This window comes from Pristiophorus japonicus, chromosome 1, assembly GCF_044704955.1.
Source record: "Pristiophorus japonicus isolate sPriJap1 chromosome 1, sPriJap1.hap1, whole genome shotgun sequence".
In the NCBI taxonomy this organism is placed as follows: Eukaryota; Metazoa; Chordata; class Chondrichthyes; family Pristiophoridae; genus Pristiophorus; species Pristiophorus japonicus.
Window position 1 is genome coordinate 84,413,257 of NC_091977.1, and position 12,831 is coordinate 84,426,087.

At 40.4% G+C, this 12,831-nt stretch overlaps 1 protein-coding gene across 3 annotated transcripts in view; it reads right to left on the reverse strand.

Annotated features, from left to right (window-relative positions):
• Positions 1 to 5,292: 5,292 nt before the first annotated feature.
• Positions 5,293 to 12,831, reverse strand: part of dmrt1 (doublesex and mab-3 related transcription factor 1) — a 184,698-nt gene continuing 177,159 nt past the window's right edge. For 2 of the 3 annotated variants that reach the window (XM_070881385.1, XM_070881376.1), the window contains exon 7: positions 9,980 to 10,067. Coding sequence is in view for 1 of the 3 variants with exons in the window: in XM_070881369.1 (XP_070737470.1) it covers positions 9,919 to 10,067 (149 nt within the window). In the remaining 2 variants the exon portion in view is untranslated. Of the gene's footprint in view, positions 10,068 to 12,831 lie in introns of all 3 variants that reach the window. The other variant, XM_070881369.1, reaches the window with a different exon arrangement.

Genomic DNA, 12,831 nt, shown 5'->3' on the forward strand with positions numbered 1-12,831 from the left:
TCGATAGCTGCCCTCGCTGATAATAGGCTTCCGAGGTATGGAAAGTGGTCGATGTTGTCCAGGACCGCGCCATGGATCTTGATGACTGGGGGGCAGTGCAACACTCCTACACGGCAAGCAAGCCGAAGGTGGGCAGAGGAAATGTTTCAAGGACACCCTCAAAGCCTCCTTGATAAAATGCAACATCCCCACCGACAACTGGAAGTCCCTGGCCAAAGACCGCCCTAAGTGGAGGAAGTGCATCCGGGAGGGCGCTGAGCACCTCGAGTCTCGTTGCTGAGAGCATGCAGAAAACAGGCGCAGGCAGCGAAAGGAGCGTGTGGCAAACCATACTCCCCACCCACCCTTTCCTTCAACGACTGTCTGTCCCACCTGTGACAGACTGTGTTTCTTGTATTGGACTGCTCAGTCAGCTAAGAACTCACTTTTAGAGTGGAAGCAAGTCTTCCTCGATTTCGAGGGACTGCCCATGATGATGATGGTGAATTTATGGGGAGGAGGTGTTGGGTTGGGTGCGCGATGGGGAATTCTGGGCAGAAGTGGTTAGAACTTTCCTTAGGGGGCTTTGTGCAGCACTTCTACTTCGCCTGGCCTGAGGAAAATAAAAGTTCAAAAGACTTGCCTCCGTTAGGATGACCTAGCGGGAAAGCCACAACCACTGCCCTGCTCAAGCCCATGGTTAAAATAGCAGTTGGAACCTCAATTATATTATTGCAGCCTGATCTGCACTCCTCTACCCACAGGGGGCCAGGATGCCCTCCAGAAAGAAAGATGTAGGACTAGATCACTGAGGTCACCCCAGGACCTAGCTCCATGACTTCAGATGAATGGTCAAAGTCATTGAATGCATCTTCAAAAGCTGTCTCCTAGCAACTGCACCACAAGCCTCACACACTACTCAATGCATGACATCCTGTCCCCTCCCCATCATTCACCTACCAACAATCTACCAAACACGAGCCACACCTCACATTCCTAGCTTTATCTCACCCCCTTGGAGGAGACAGTGCCTGCCATTCTTGGCAGGGGCATGACTGAAAGAATATAAGGTGTCAGTATCTTTATACATCATCCTCTTTCTCACATCCCATTTCCCTCTCATCCCACAATCTCTTCTGATTTACAAGCTGCACATGGTGTAAGCATGTACCTCTTGCTTTCGCACCCTCCCCTCACGGGAACCTTATGTGCCTTCCTCATTGCAGACAGCCAAGAAATCCAGCCTGCCAAGCCAGTAGGTCAACAAGAGGGAGTGGAGAGTAGACTGTCACTCAATTTCACACTCCCAGCCACCAGCTCCTCGAGGTCATCCTGCAAAGCCATCTGCAGTGTCCCGCACTGAAATGCTGCAGCCACTGGGTAGAACTGCATAGGAGCACGAGGATAGGCAAAGGCAAGACAGTCAGTAAGGGAATGCACAAGAGTGATTTGTTGATTTAATATTGGATACATATCTAGATAAAAGTTGGATTGGAAAGTTTGCTTTGTGATGGCTTTTATTTCAGCATTGTGGCCAAGAGGACGCTGCGATGGTCAGTAACAGAGGGAAGGAGAGGGACAAATGTTGAAAGAGGAATTAGGGTCATGTTCACTGGTATCACATGCGGATGATTCGATCCCAGATATCTTGCCCAGAAAGGGACTGTTTGGGTTGCCTCCTTCCTATTGCTTCCTTCCTCTGTGAGCAGCTTGTCCTCTTTGCTGTCTCGGCTCCATCTCGAAGTCATGCTGCAGCCCAAGGGGAGCTGCAACTAGTGCCCCCAGGACTATGGTCTTCTCAGAGAACTACCTTTAAGAGCAAAAGCCTTGCAAACGTCCAGCAGCACTCCCTGCATGCTTTAACAACTTTTTAAACGTTACACCAAACCACTGCTCAAATAAACCGCACAGGAACCAGCACAAAAGCAAAACTTACTGGAAAGTTGCCAGCGTCCCTTTAAGTAGCGCTGGTGGGGTGTCCGTCGTGCAGCTCAGCTGTGCGTACATTCGAGTGCCAATGTCCAAAACGGCAGGTCGTGTGTCAAATCACGCTGAATTACTTCACAATCGGATTCATTACCATCTTTGAGGTGAACGCAGGCAATGGGCGCGCTGCCGACCTGCCTAAAATGGCAGCTGCTACGGTCTGGCAGAAGCAAGTCGGCCGTAATTTTTCCCCCCCGAGCAGCCTGCGCTAAGATGCGAATTTCATGGCTATAGTTTCCGAATGTCAGTTATACTGAAGCATTTTTAATCTTAATGGCCCGGAATTTGCAGTCAGCGGCGAAATAAGCTTCGCACAAAGTTCACGCGATCTGTGTCGAGACGCTTGGGATTTCCAATGAGTAATTCAAATCAACAGAGTATAGTGGGGATCCCCTAGTGCAAGCTGCTCTGATGTCAAGAAGCTGTCCAAATCACCAACTGAATCAGAAAGTAGGTAAGCTCCTAAATTTTAATTTTTATAAAGTGTGAGAGAGCAAAACAAAGATTGGGGCTCTGACATGGGGAAAAGACAAACCTGAAATAAAGATGAACACATTTTTTTAAAGTTTCTTTAAAATGGATAAATTTGACACTACAAAATTTAAACTATTTTTTCAAGGCCATAACCTTTGTTTAGCAGTCATTACTCTGTTAAAACCCCAGTTACATCTAATCCGTCTGGGTCTAACATTTGGGGGGAATTTACCTGCGGTATTACTGTGGAAGAGCCGAAGTTTTCATCAGTTTTCCTGATTTGAGAGATTTCACTGCTTGTCGGCTCTATGGGGGCGGGGTGGAGTGCGCAGCCTGTGGAGGAGCAGTGAATGACAGGCTGCAACTTCTGGATTTCCGCATTCACTAAATCCTGAAATTGTGGTCAGTTTCAAAGGCGAAATGATAGCGAACGCTGCCAGCTCGCTCTCATCAGGACTGCAAATTCCAGGTCAATATGCTCTAAGGTGCAGATACAGCATGTTTAACGATGCTAATGTTGCAGTGTAGCTAATTAGCTAATGTTGCAGTGTAGATCTGGAGGCAGCCTCCATCCCAAATCAGAGGGATGTGTTGTTGAGACCTAGGTGAAAAGGTAGTCTTGTATCAAAGAAATCACCTGGGTACTTTTTCAGCCTACCTGGAGTTACATTACAATGCCCCGTCAAAAGGACAAGTGCGTTGAAAATGTTTCACCATGGGAACTGTTGGTTTTGGCCAATATTTATCCCTCAATCAAAATAAAAACAGATGACCTGGTCATTATCACATTACTGTTTGTGGGAGTTTGCTGTGCGCAAATTGGCTGCTGTATTCCCTACATTAGAACAATGAATACATTTCAAAAGCACTTCATTGGCTGTAAAGCACTTTGGGACGTCCGGTGGTCATGAAAGGCACTGTATAAAGTCTTTCTTTTTTTCTTTTGGATCATGACCTATCATAACGAACGGAATTGATTGATTGAGGCCTACTGCAGTTTTGGGGAGCAGTATTTCCTTCATTCCAAAAATGAAATGGAAATGAACATCTGGTAAATACCTGATACATGTACACCAATTAAAAAATGTGCTTAATTTCTCTTTACCAAATACTGAACGATCCCTGAATTTAAACCCCATGGGAACAAATGTTTATCCATTGTTGAACGTGCATTGCAAACCGAGGGTGACTCAAGCAATTGCTCCACCACCTGAAAAAGTTTTTGTATTCACTGATATGACAGATAACTAGCAGCATTTAATACAGTGCAAAACCTTCAGCCGGCTAATGATTTATGTGACTGAGTATGCCATTGTCGTAACAGCATAGATCGTGTTCCAACATGGTCCTAGGGATGAGGGATTGCAGTTACTTGGATAGACTGGAGAAGCTGGGGTTGTTCTCCTTCGAGCGGAGAAGGCTAAGAGGAGATCTGATGGAGGTGTTTCAAATCTTGACGTGTTTACATATATAAAGAGAGAGTTTCCAATGGCTGATGGGTCAATAACCAGAGAACACAGATTTAAGGTGATTGGCAAAAGAACCAGAGGCGACACAAGGGAAAAACAACATTTACCCAACGGGTGGTTCGGAAGTGGAATGCACTGCCTGATAGGGTGGTGAATAGATTCAATAGTAGCTTCAAAAGGGAATTGGATAAATACTTGATGGTGAAAAAACTGCAGAGATATGGGGGAAAGAGCAGGGGTAGTGGGACTGACTGGATCGCTCTTTGAAAGAGCCGGCGCAGACTCGATGGGCCGAATGGCCTCCTTCTGTGCTGGACTAGTTTATGATTCTATCTTAAAGGGATTTTGTTGAAATGACTCTTCCCATTTACCTCCTGAGCTAACTCTGTTGATGGTGGAGGATGATGAATAAAGTATTATTTCCCAGTTATCAACTGCAAGTTATTTCAGAATAAACATGCGGTGATGATGTCAATTGTTAATCCTCTTCCTGAGACGATCATCAGGGATCAAATACATGGATCAACCCAACAGTTGGCATCATATTGCTGGTACAAAACAGATCCAAAGCGAATAAAGCTCCACACATAATTAAAAATGCACAAATACCAATGTATGCAGGAGTCATTTCAAAGCTACAGTATAACGTTGAGTTCAGATGTCAGCAACAAACTGCAAAAGCAATATTTTTTGAGTTTACATTGTTGCCCGAGTTCCTTTATCAGGTTACCATTGTGTTATCAGTTTGAGGTAATCACTTCACTTGATTTTCTTTTCATATTGTTTTTGTACTTCTTTTGCTTATACAGGCAACGACTGCAGAAGAATGGAACAATTCTCCACCTTTGTAAATTATCACAATACCAAGTAGTGGAAATATTATTTTATCCCATATTTGTATTTTGAAATTTCATGAGTGCATTTCTCCCAAGTTAAAACCAGATTCCATTGCTGATAATCTTTTGTTCCTTTTGTACATGCATAAAACTCCACTATTTTTTCTTTTATTTCAACCATTTTCTTTTTGCAGCTGAATAAAAATATGACACCTCAATAATAGTGGTATCTCTGCACAGTAAATCATTATTTAATAATAGTATCACATTTCCCAAAAATGAGTCAGAGAATCATAATGACAATAAATTATAAGCGTGATACCTGCTAAAGGTTTATTCCCATTACATAATAATTCCCAATAATTAATACTGGTTAACCAGGTTTTATGATTTCTTAACCCAGTTACTGGAGATTTAATTTTACTATGAATTATTCACAATAATTAGCACTATCTTGTTGACTTCTTTTTGCTTCAGCAGGAATGTATTATTTCTTTACAATGTTTGAAACATAAAATAAAAGCACAACAAAATACTGGCCACCCCGATTGTTCAGAATGTGTTTTATTGATTTTAATAAGATACTTCAACAGACAGGTATGGAACGAACACCCACCAACGGCTCCTATCTTGGCTTCTCTACCACTGAGGCTTGTTACACAGGGCCAGGGCACACTCTTGCTGCAGCCTGACAAGTGTGATGAAATGGTCTTTCTTAACTAAACTCGTAAACCACAGGGTAATAAAACTCAATCTTCTGTGAAATCCAATTAAGTCATTATCTGACTGATTGTATCTTTAATTGAAAACAGAAGTGACAGTAAATTTCTGTGATATATCAGGATCAATCGATACTACCATACAATTTGGTCTCAAGAAGTGATTTATAATGTCAGACCCATATAGGTAACTCAACATTATTCTCCCTAAAACCACTGGTGGATGAAATTAAGAGTAAGTGCATTTAATAAAAAAACAAGATGGCCAAGTTATTGATTACAATGGATGTGGTGAAATCAAAGAGACATTTTTAATGCACAAAGCAAAGAAAATACAAGTAATTTCTTTTTTTTTCTATTCAGCATCAAATATATATCTGCCAAGAAATTCAATTCAATTCAAAAATTTCATCTGGCATTAAGTCAGTGGCTACTGTATATGTCTTCGATGCTTACAATCATGTTATCAAAGATTTATTCTATGAAAGGACCAAAAACTTACAACACAGAACCAAATTGTTCAAAAACACTTGGTAAATTGCATTAATGTAAACAACGTCAGCAAAAATGATTACTGTTTCGTAACAGTAAGCAAGGCATGATTTCTTCAAGGTTTATTTGAGAAAGTCAGGGAATCATTTTTTGTGAAATCTGTATAAAAAGCTAAAATTGGGTGAAAATATTAAGTAATCAAAAATACCTAGTTTGAAATTCTCGAGACATTCGCTGGAACTTTCAACTTCAGCAGGGTTGTAAAAGGGACAATATCGGATCAGCTGCCCAATAGATACCCCGCCTTATTTTTCTTTCCGAGACAATGGAAATGAAAATTGGCGGGGTTTCTAACAAGCAGCTGGTCTGATATAACCCCTTTTATACGCCTGCCAACATTGAAAGTTCCGCCCATTGTGGCACTGAGTTTGGGTGAAATGACTCCTTTAATTACACTTCTTTAATTAAAGACTCATGAAAAGGAAATCAGAATCACAGCATCTGCTTTTTTGTCAGATCATCATCGGAACAAACTTCAGGAAGTGGGGAAGACCTCCTCTGAGTGCTATGTGTTAAGAGATGTTGTAAACCCAACAGGAAGATTTAGTCTGATCGATACTTCCAGCAAAATCATAAATATGCTTCCACATGAAATAGTGAATACAGAAGATCTTCCCGCTGTGTTTACAACGTCACTGACACAGTGAACAGAAGAAATTTTCGCCAGATTTCAACAGTTAAAAGTGATTCACCATTTTGAGTGCATGGTTTTAAGACTTGGCAACTATGTGCAATGTTTTCAGCCATTTCAAAGAGGGACTGAAGAATAATAATGTCTGGTTTTATCAGGTTTAACCCTAAAAATTCATGCCTTAACAGTAACACTTTCACAAATAAGCAATTTTTAAAAAGTTTTTCTGCTTATAACAAGATTTTCCACCCCCTATATAAAAAATAAACCAGTTCATACCCCATATAGTGAGTTATTTTAATGAGCTAAAAATTAAGAGCCAAAGGAACACTTTAGGAGTACTCACATTACAAGTTTAGCATCAGCATGCAATGCCTGGTTCCAGCTTCATGTAAGTGCTAAACTTGTGACATGTAAATCGGGTGTTAATGCTCGAAGTGACTCTGAAGTCAAGTGGAATGAGATGCCCTCCTCCAGGGTGTCTCACTTTCCTTCAGTGTCACTGCGTGTACTCTATAACTGCAGTATGGGCCAAATGAAACCTCTTCACACTGACACTACAGTTGTAGTGTAAATGCATCCTTTGACAGGTTCAAAGAAACAGTATACTTTAGACAGGTCTTGTTAGTTGTAGAATGGTTCATACTGTAACTCCATAGATAATAATCTGCAACTTCAGCCTATAATTAAGTAAGAAAACCAAATTGCCACCAGTAATGCAAACTAAGAATGACAAACGGAGGAGCAATGATCTTCCACTCTGCTAAGGCTGCCATTTTGTGGGACCTAGGACACCGTAGATCGTATTTCTTTCCCCTTCCACTTCTCCTTTTATAGCTAACAATTTCCATGGAAGTGAGTTGCACGTGGACAGATCTATAAGAGAGGCTATTGTATCTGTCATTAACAATACTTGACCCAAAGAGAATGCAAGGGGCTTGTGGTACTGGCCGGTATGAAGGGCTTACTGTCCTAAAGAAAAAGAACTTAAAAAAAATCCTTAGCATGATGAAAGAGAAAAATAAATGAACACAAAGGGGAGGGGGGGGGGGGGGCGGGGTGAGAAAACACAAAACATCACTGGAGTGAATTTCCACGGGGATTCTCGCAATCCTTTGCTGTAACGTTGCCTGGAAGAGCCTTACCCACCCTGGTGAAATGTTGTTAATCTGGGTTTCACAGCCCTTCTGCCAAAGTTAAACCAGGCGGGTTGGAGAACATCTGCGGAAAGTCATCCAACCCCGTGTAACCCTTTTAACGTCAGTACTGATAACACGCAACACGCAGAGGTTGTGCTCTTCCACTCACTGAGTTGTTTTTATTTAGTACAAGCACCTATCTTAAACTTAAGACACAAAAATAATTGACTTCCCATGCCAATTTGTTCTGAATCTACTGTGGTGTAACCGAACAGTTATATCTTTTCTACATTCTGGTGCAAAAATTTCATACACACACATATACACAAATAAATAAAAATAAAATTAGCAATAAGGGCCCAATGTATCAAACCAAGTGCAGATAACACCTTGCATACACTAAAGTTGGAAGTTACTTACAGACAAAAATCCATTATTAAAATGACCCACTATATGGCAACGCTGCAAAATATTCTTCATTTTCACTTGCCACCCTAAACTAATGTGTGACAAAAGCCTGATGAAGACAAAGTATCAATGCCTTCAGCATTTGCTTTTGACTGTGTCACAGTTATTATATGAAATACAATACTATACATATGCAACTTATTATACAAACATTTTAGGTTGCATACAAAGTTTTTAAGTACTGTTCTGACATTTTGAACTCTGCAGCTCTGTTTAATGATTACTCTGGGTACAGAGCAAAAAAAACCTGTGGTAAGACAAATTCTGGGTCTGATTTTCAGAAAGTACATGATGTAAGAGCAATTATTGCTTGTGATTTTCTGTTTTGTAAAAAATTCACATCTATATCTTCAGCACTTAATGGAATTACAAAATGTAAATGAATGCTTATTGACAAGATCATCGTCCACTACCATTGGGGGAGGTGAGGAGGCAGCGGAGAAAATTATTCATGGGGCACAAGCCTTAAATTTCAAGTTTTTAATTTTTTTTAAACTAAATTAAATCGGGAACCAATACAAGCAACCTGGGACATGAATATAGATGTTCGCTATTTTTATCTGTAGTTTGAAAGATTCTGCTAGATTGTGTTATTAATTAAGACAGAAATACCCACCGCTCCCCAAGTATCAAGGCTAGGACTGTATATTTTTCACAATTTTTTTTGCCGGGAAGTGGGGGGGGCAAATGAAATGTAGATAGAATTTGCGTTGTTTGTTTAGTAGTGAATATGTTCACATGTTTGTACCAAACTCGTTTGCCTATTTTAACAAAAGTAGTCATCTGTTTTAGTAGAAAGGGCTAGTAAAGCTATTAACTCATTTACAATAAAACAGTAGAACAGAGGAATTTCACGTGTATATGGTACTAATATTGCACAGTGGAATTCCAACCCCATGGTCTTTCTAGGGCGAAAAATAGCAAATTTCATGGGTTATACATGGACTTAATAAAAAATCTATCAAATCTCAATATCCAACTTCAATTTTGGCATGAAAAAAATCTGGAAGGAAACCTAAGTGACATGTAATATAGATCTATGGATGTACATATATACTTGGGTTTCAGTTGACTTCTGTTTACCAAAGTCCCCTGACAAATCCTGATACAAAGTCAGTGACTTTAGTGAAAGGTTCTTGCTAATTTTACAGTAATTTTTTTTTTTTAAAAACAAGATTAATTTTGCATGACCTTTGATTACAAAAAAATGTGCAATCTATGAGTCTGTGAAAAGCTTTCAGTCCTAGTCGAGAGAATGTTCAAAAAAGACCACAAAATCTCTTACGATAATAAACGGGGACAATGGCCCAGAGTTATCAGACTTTTGAAAATCAGCCCATTGTTAAACTAATTAGACTGTCCATGTGTACATATGATGCATAAAAATTTGAATCTGATAATTCAGAGACAAAGCACAGTGTATGCAGCCTGGCAAAAAATACACTATAGTACATTTTATGTTTAATCCATCAAGTAATGCTTTCAGTCAGGGTGGCAAAGGGTTAGTAATTAATTGCTGTGGCATTATTTATTGAACTGTAGTTTTTGAAACTATCCAACAACAGTGTAAGAAATACAACAAAAACATTTTTTCCATTTTAGCAGAGGCCTGGTTTCAGATTCATGCTTTGTACGATCCAGCAGTTTAAACATCACTGTCATTACTCACTCTGCACTCTCAATAATGGAATCGACAGAGAAGGTGCCAGACTCGGTGACAGATTCGCACTCTTGTTTAATGCTTCCAGTGCTGACAGGGGAACTGCTGGACAGAGAGATCAAACCTGAGTCCTGACTACTGGAAGGTGAAAATACTGCAATGAAACAAATGGTGAAAACCTGGTTTAATATTTTTCATGTCTCTGATACTTTGTGAAAACCCACATAGCTTTAACCCACATATAATTCAGATGCATACATCATCCAACAAGTTACATGTTAAAGAAAAAACTATAAATCAAGAAATTCTTGGAGAAGCAGTGGGTTAGCAAATTCTGTCCTTTTACATCTGGGAATTAGACTGGAATCTAACCCAGACAAATGGGTTGAAAGTTTCCTCTAACTGCTAGCTATAAAGGTCCTCTGTGAAATGGCTTTGGGCAATCTCAGTCTGCTTCATGGACTGGACATGGGCCAGCTGTATAAACTGGCACTAATTAACAACCTCACTCAGAGACCACAGGATCATTGGCCGTGGGAAACTGCCGTTTAAGGAATACTCTTCTGTGATTGGGATATTGTTAGAGAAGAAACTTTCTCTACAGCCGATTGTACAAATCTGCTCCAATGCAACCTGCTCTTTAATAGGCCTCTATGACATATTGTACCTCTTGACTTTCTCTCCTTACTGCTTGAGAATATCCAAGCTGTTATGGGTTTCTTCATAATGCCATGGCCAACTGAACAAGTGACACAGTGATATAATGCCACAGACCAACAATAAGAGACACATTGGTAACCCCCCCCACCCCCAAGCCATTTTTTTGCCCATTTCCAAGCTATCTACCATTCTCTGGTCTCATTTCCACATCTCCACCTGCCCTCTACTCTTTCCATCACCATTGTCCTTCTGCCCTGCTCCCCAGTGACAGCTAGTCCCTGCTTGTTGGTAGTTGGTGCAAGTTAGCAGCACAGGAGGGCAATGGCAGGAATGGAAAAGGTCAGAGATGAGCCTAGGGTGAGTTGGGAGGTCAGAATGGGGAGGCAAAGAGGCAGTTAGCTCTTTAAAAAAAATCTTAATAATTTTCTGTTCACTTTATTGTCTGTTATTTCTGAACCTTTTTTTAAACTAGAGTAGCGATATTGACACTTTTCTAATGTTAGCAAACTGAAAGACAGAGAACAATATAGAAATATTATGACAAATCTATTAATCTTGTGGAGCCCCTGTATCTCTTCACAGACTCCACAGGATCCAGGGACACTGGATTGAAAACCTATGAGTTATAAGATACAGCAACCTCCACTGACAACGACCAGCACTAGGGCACTTCAGTTAACTCTATTATCTGGCATTTCCAAAGTCAAAATGCACAATAGAGAGCACCATAAGCAATACTTCTGATCATAGGAAGATTTCATTTGCTAAATGTCATTACATATCATTGCTTATAAAACATTGGGTTTAGGTCAACATATGGGGCTAGACTTTCCTTAAGTGTCCAAATCGCCCAAAGGTGAGCGATATTTACAGCGTTAGCGTTTATATTGGTTTTTGAGATCGCCGGAATATCGCCCATTTTCAAACCCGCTAGTTTCCATTTTATAATGTGAGCATTAGCGGGAGCGATGTGAAATGGGCATTAACGGTCTTTTCAGTTTTTTTCTGTCGTAAAAGGCCAGCGTCCATAGCAACGCCGTTAACTTGATGCTGAAACTAATGCTGGCAATAAATGGGCGTTAAGTTTCCATTTTTTGGTGAAATGGGCGATAAATGGGCGTTATAACTCATCCCAGCATTTAAATGGGCAGTAAGTGGGCGGTACCGGGTAGAAACTAATGGAAAGTCTAGCCCATGGAAAAATGTAACGTGAGCAGCACAAACCATCTGATGTATGGGAACTATAGCTCAGGCATGTTTGGGTACTCGTCTATTTGTTAAACTGGTCCTTTTATGGGACAAAATCTTGTCCGTCTATTGGTGATAATGGTCCTTTGTGAAGTAAGTTTGGCTATTTTTAACCAGCCCACAGCAGAAAATTGCTCCTAATTGTGCACTAAATTAGCAATCTCACTCAGAGGTCATGAAGAAGGCTGGGAGTGAGAAATGGAAACTGTCATACTGCTGTGCTAGGTTGGGGTGATGATGTTTTGTTGGGCAGAGTAGTAACTGTACTCTATGTCTAACAGTGGATATAACCTAGCTGTCTGAAACTGTAAAGCATTTCACTCCAAAATACTAATGTCCCTCACACTAATGAGTAGAAAACTTACCTGAACAAAAAGTTCACTCACATTTGTGCTACCCATCAGTTCTTGGGCCTCAATGCCATTTGGGAATGTATCATTCTCTGACTTGTGCCTAATGTATACCCAGGAAGCTTCCTCAGCCCTTTTTTGGTGAAAGCAATGATAAAGGCATGACAATTTAGAACAATCAAAATGAGGCTAGTGAGCCCTGCATTAAGTATCTGATCCAGATGAAAATGTGTAAAGTGTATATTTCTTTGTTTTGGTGGTTAGGAATCTTCCTATTTTCTCCCCAGATCATGGAACAACTGTTGCAACAGCTTGGGCTGATGGCCTGCCATAAGGATTCTACTAAAGTAACTCTTAGTCTATTGCTGTGTGTGCAAGAGCGATCCTGGGATAACACCTTCTTCTCCTTCCTGGTGGGCAATGGGTGTCTCCACTCAACATCTCCCTAATGAAGTATGTCTCAAATCAGGATCTGCTTTCTATCACTCTGAGGCACAGCAAATCCCCCCCCAGCCTAGTAATGTAATTTTCATGTTTTAAAAATGTACAAGACCAGAAAATTATTGATCTGAAGAATTTTCATTTTAATGGATTATCAGCAGTATATATAAAATTCCCTCTGCAGTATTCTCAAGAATTGAACCTAGAGATTTTAATTAA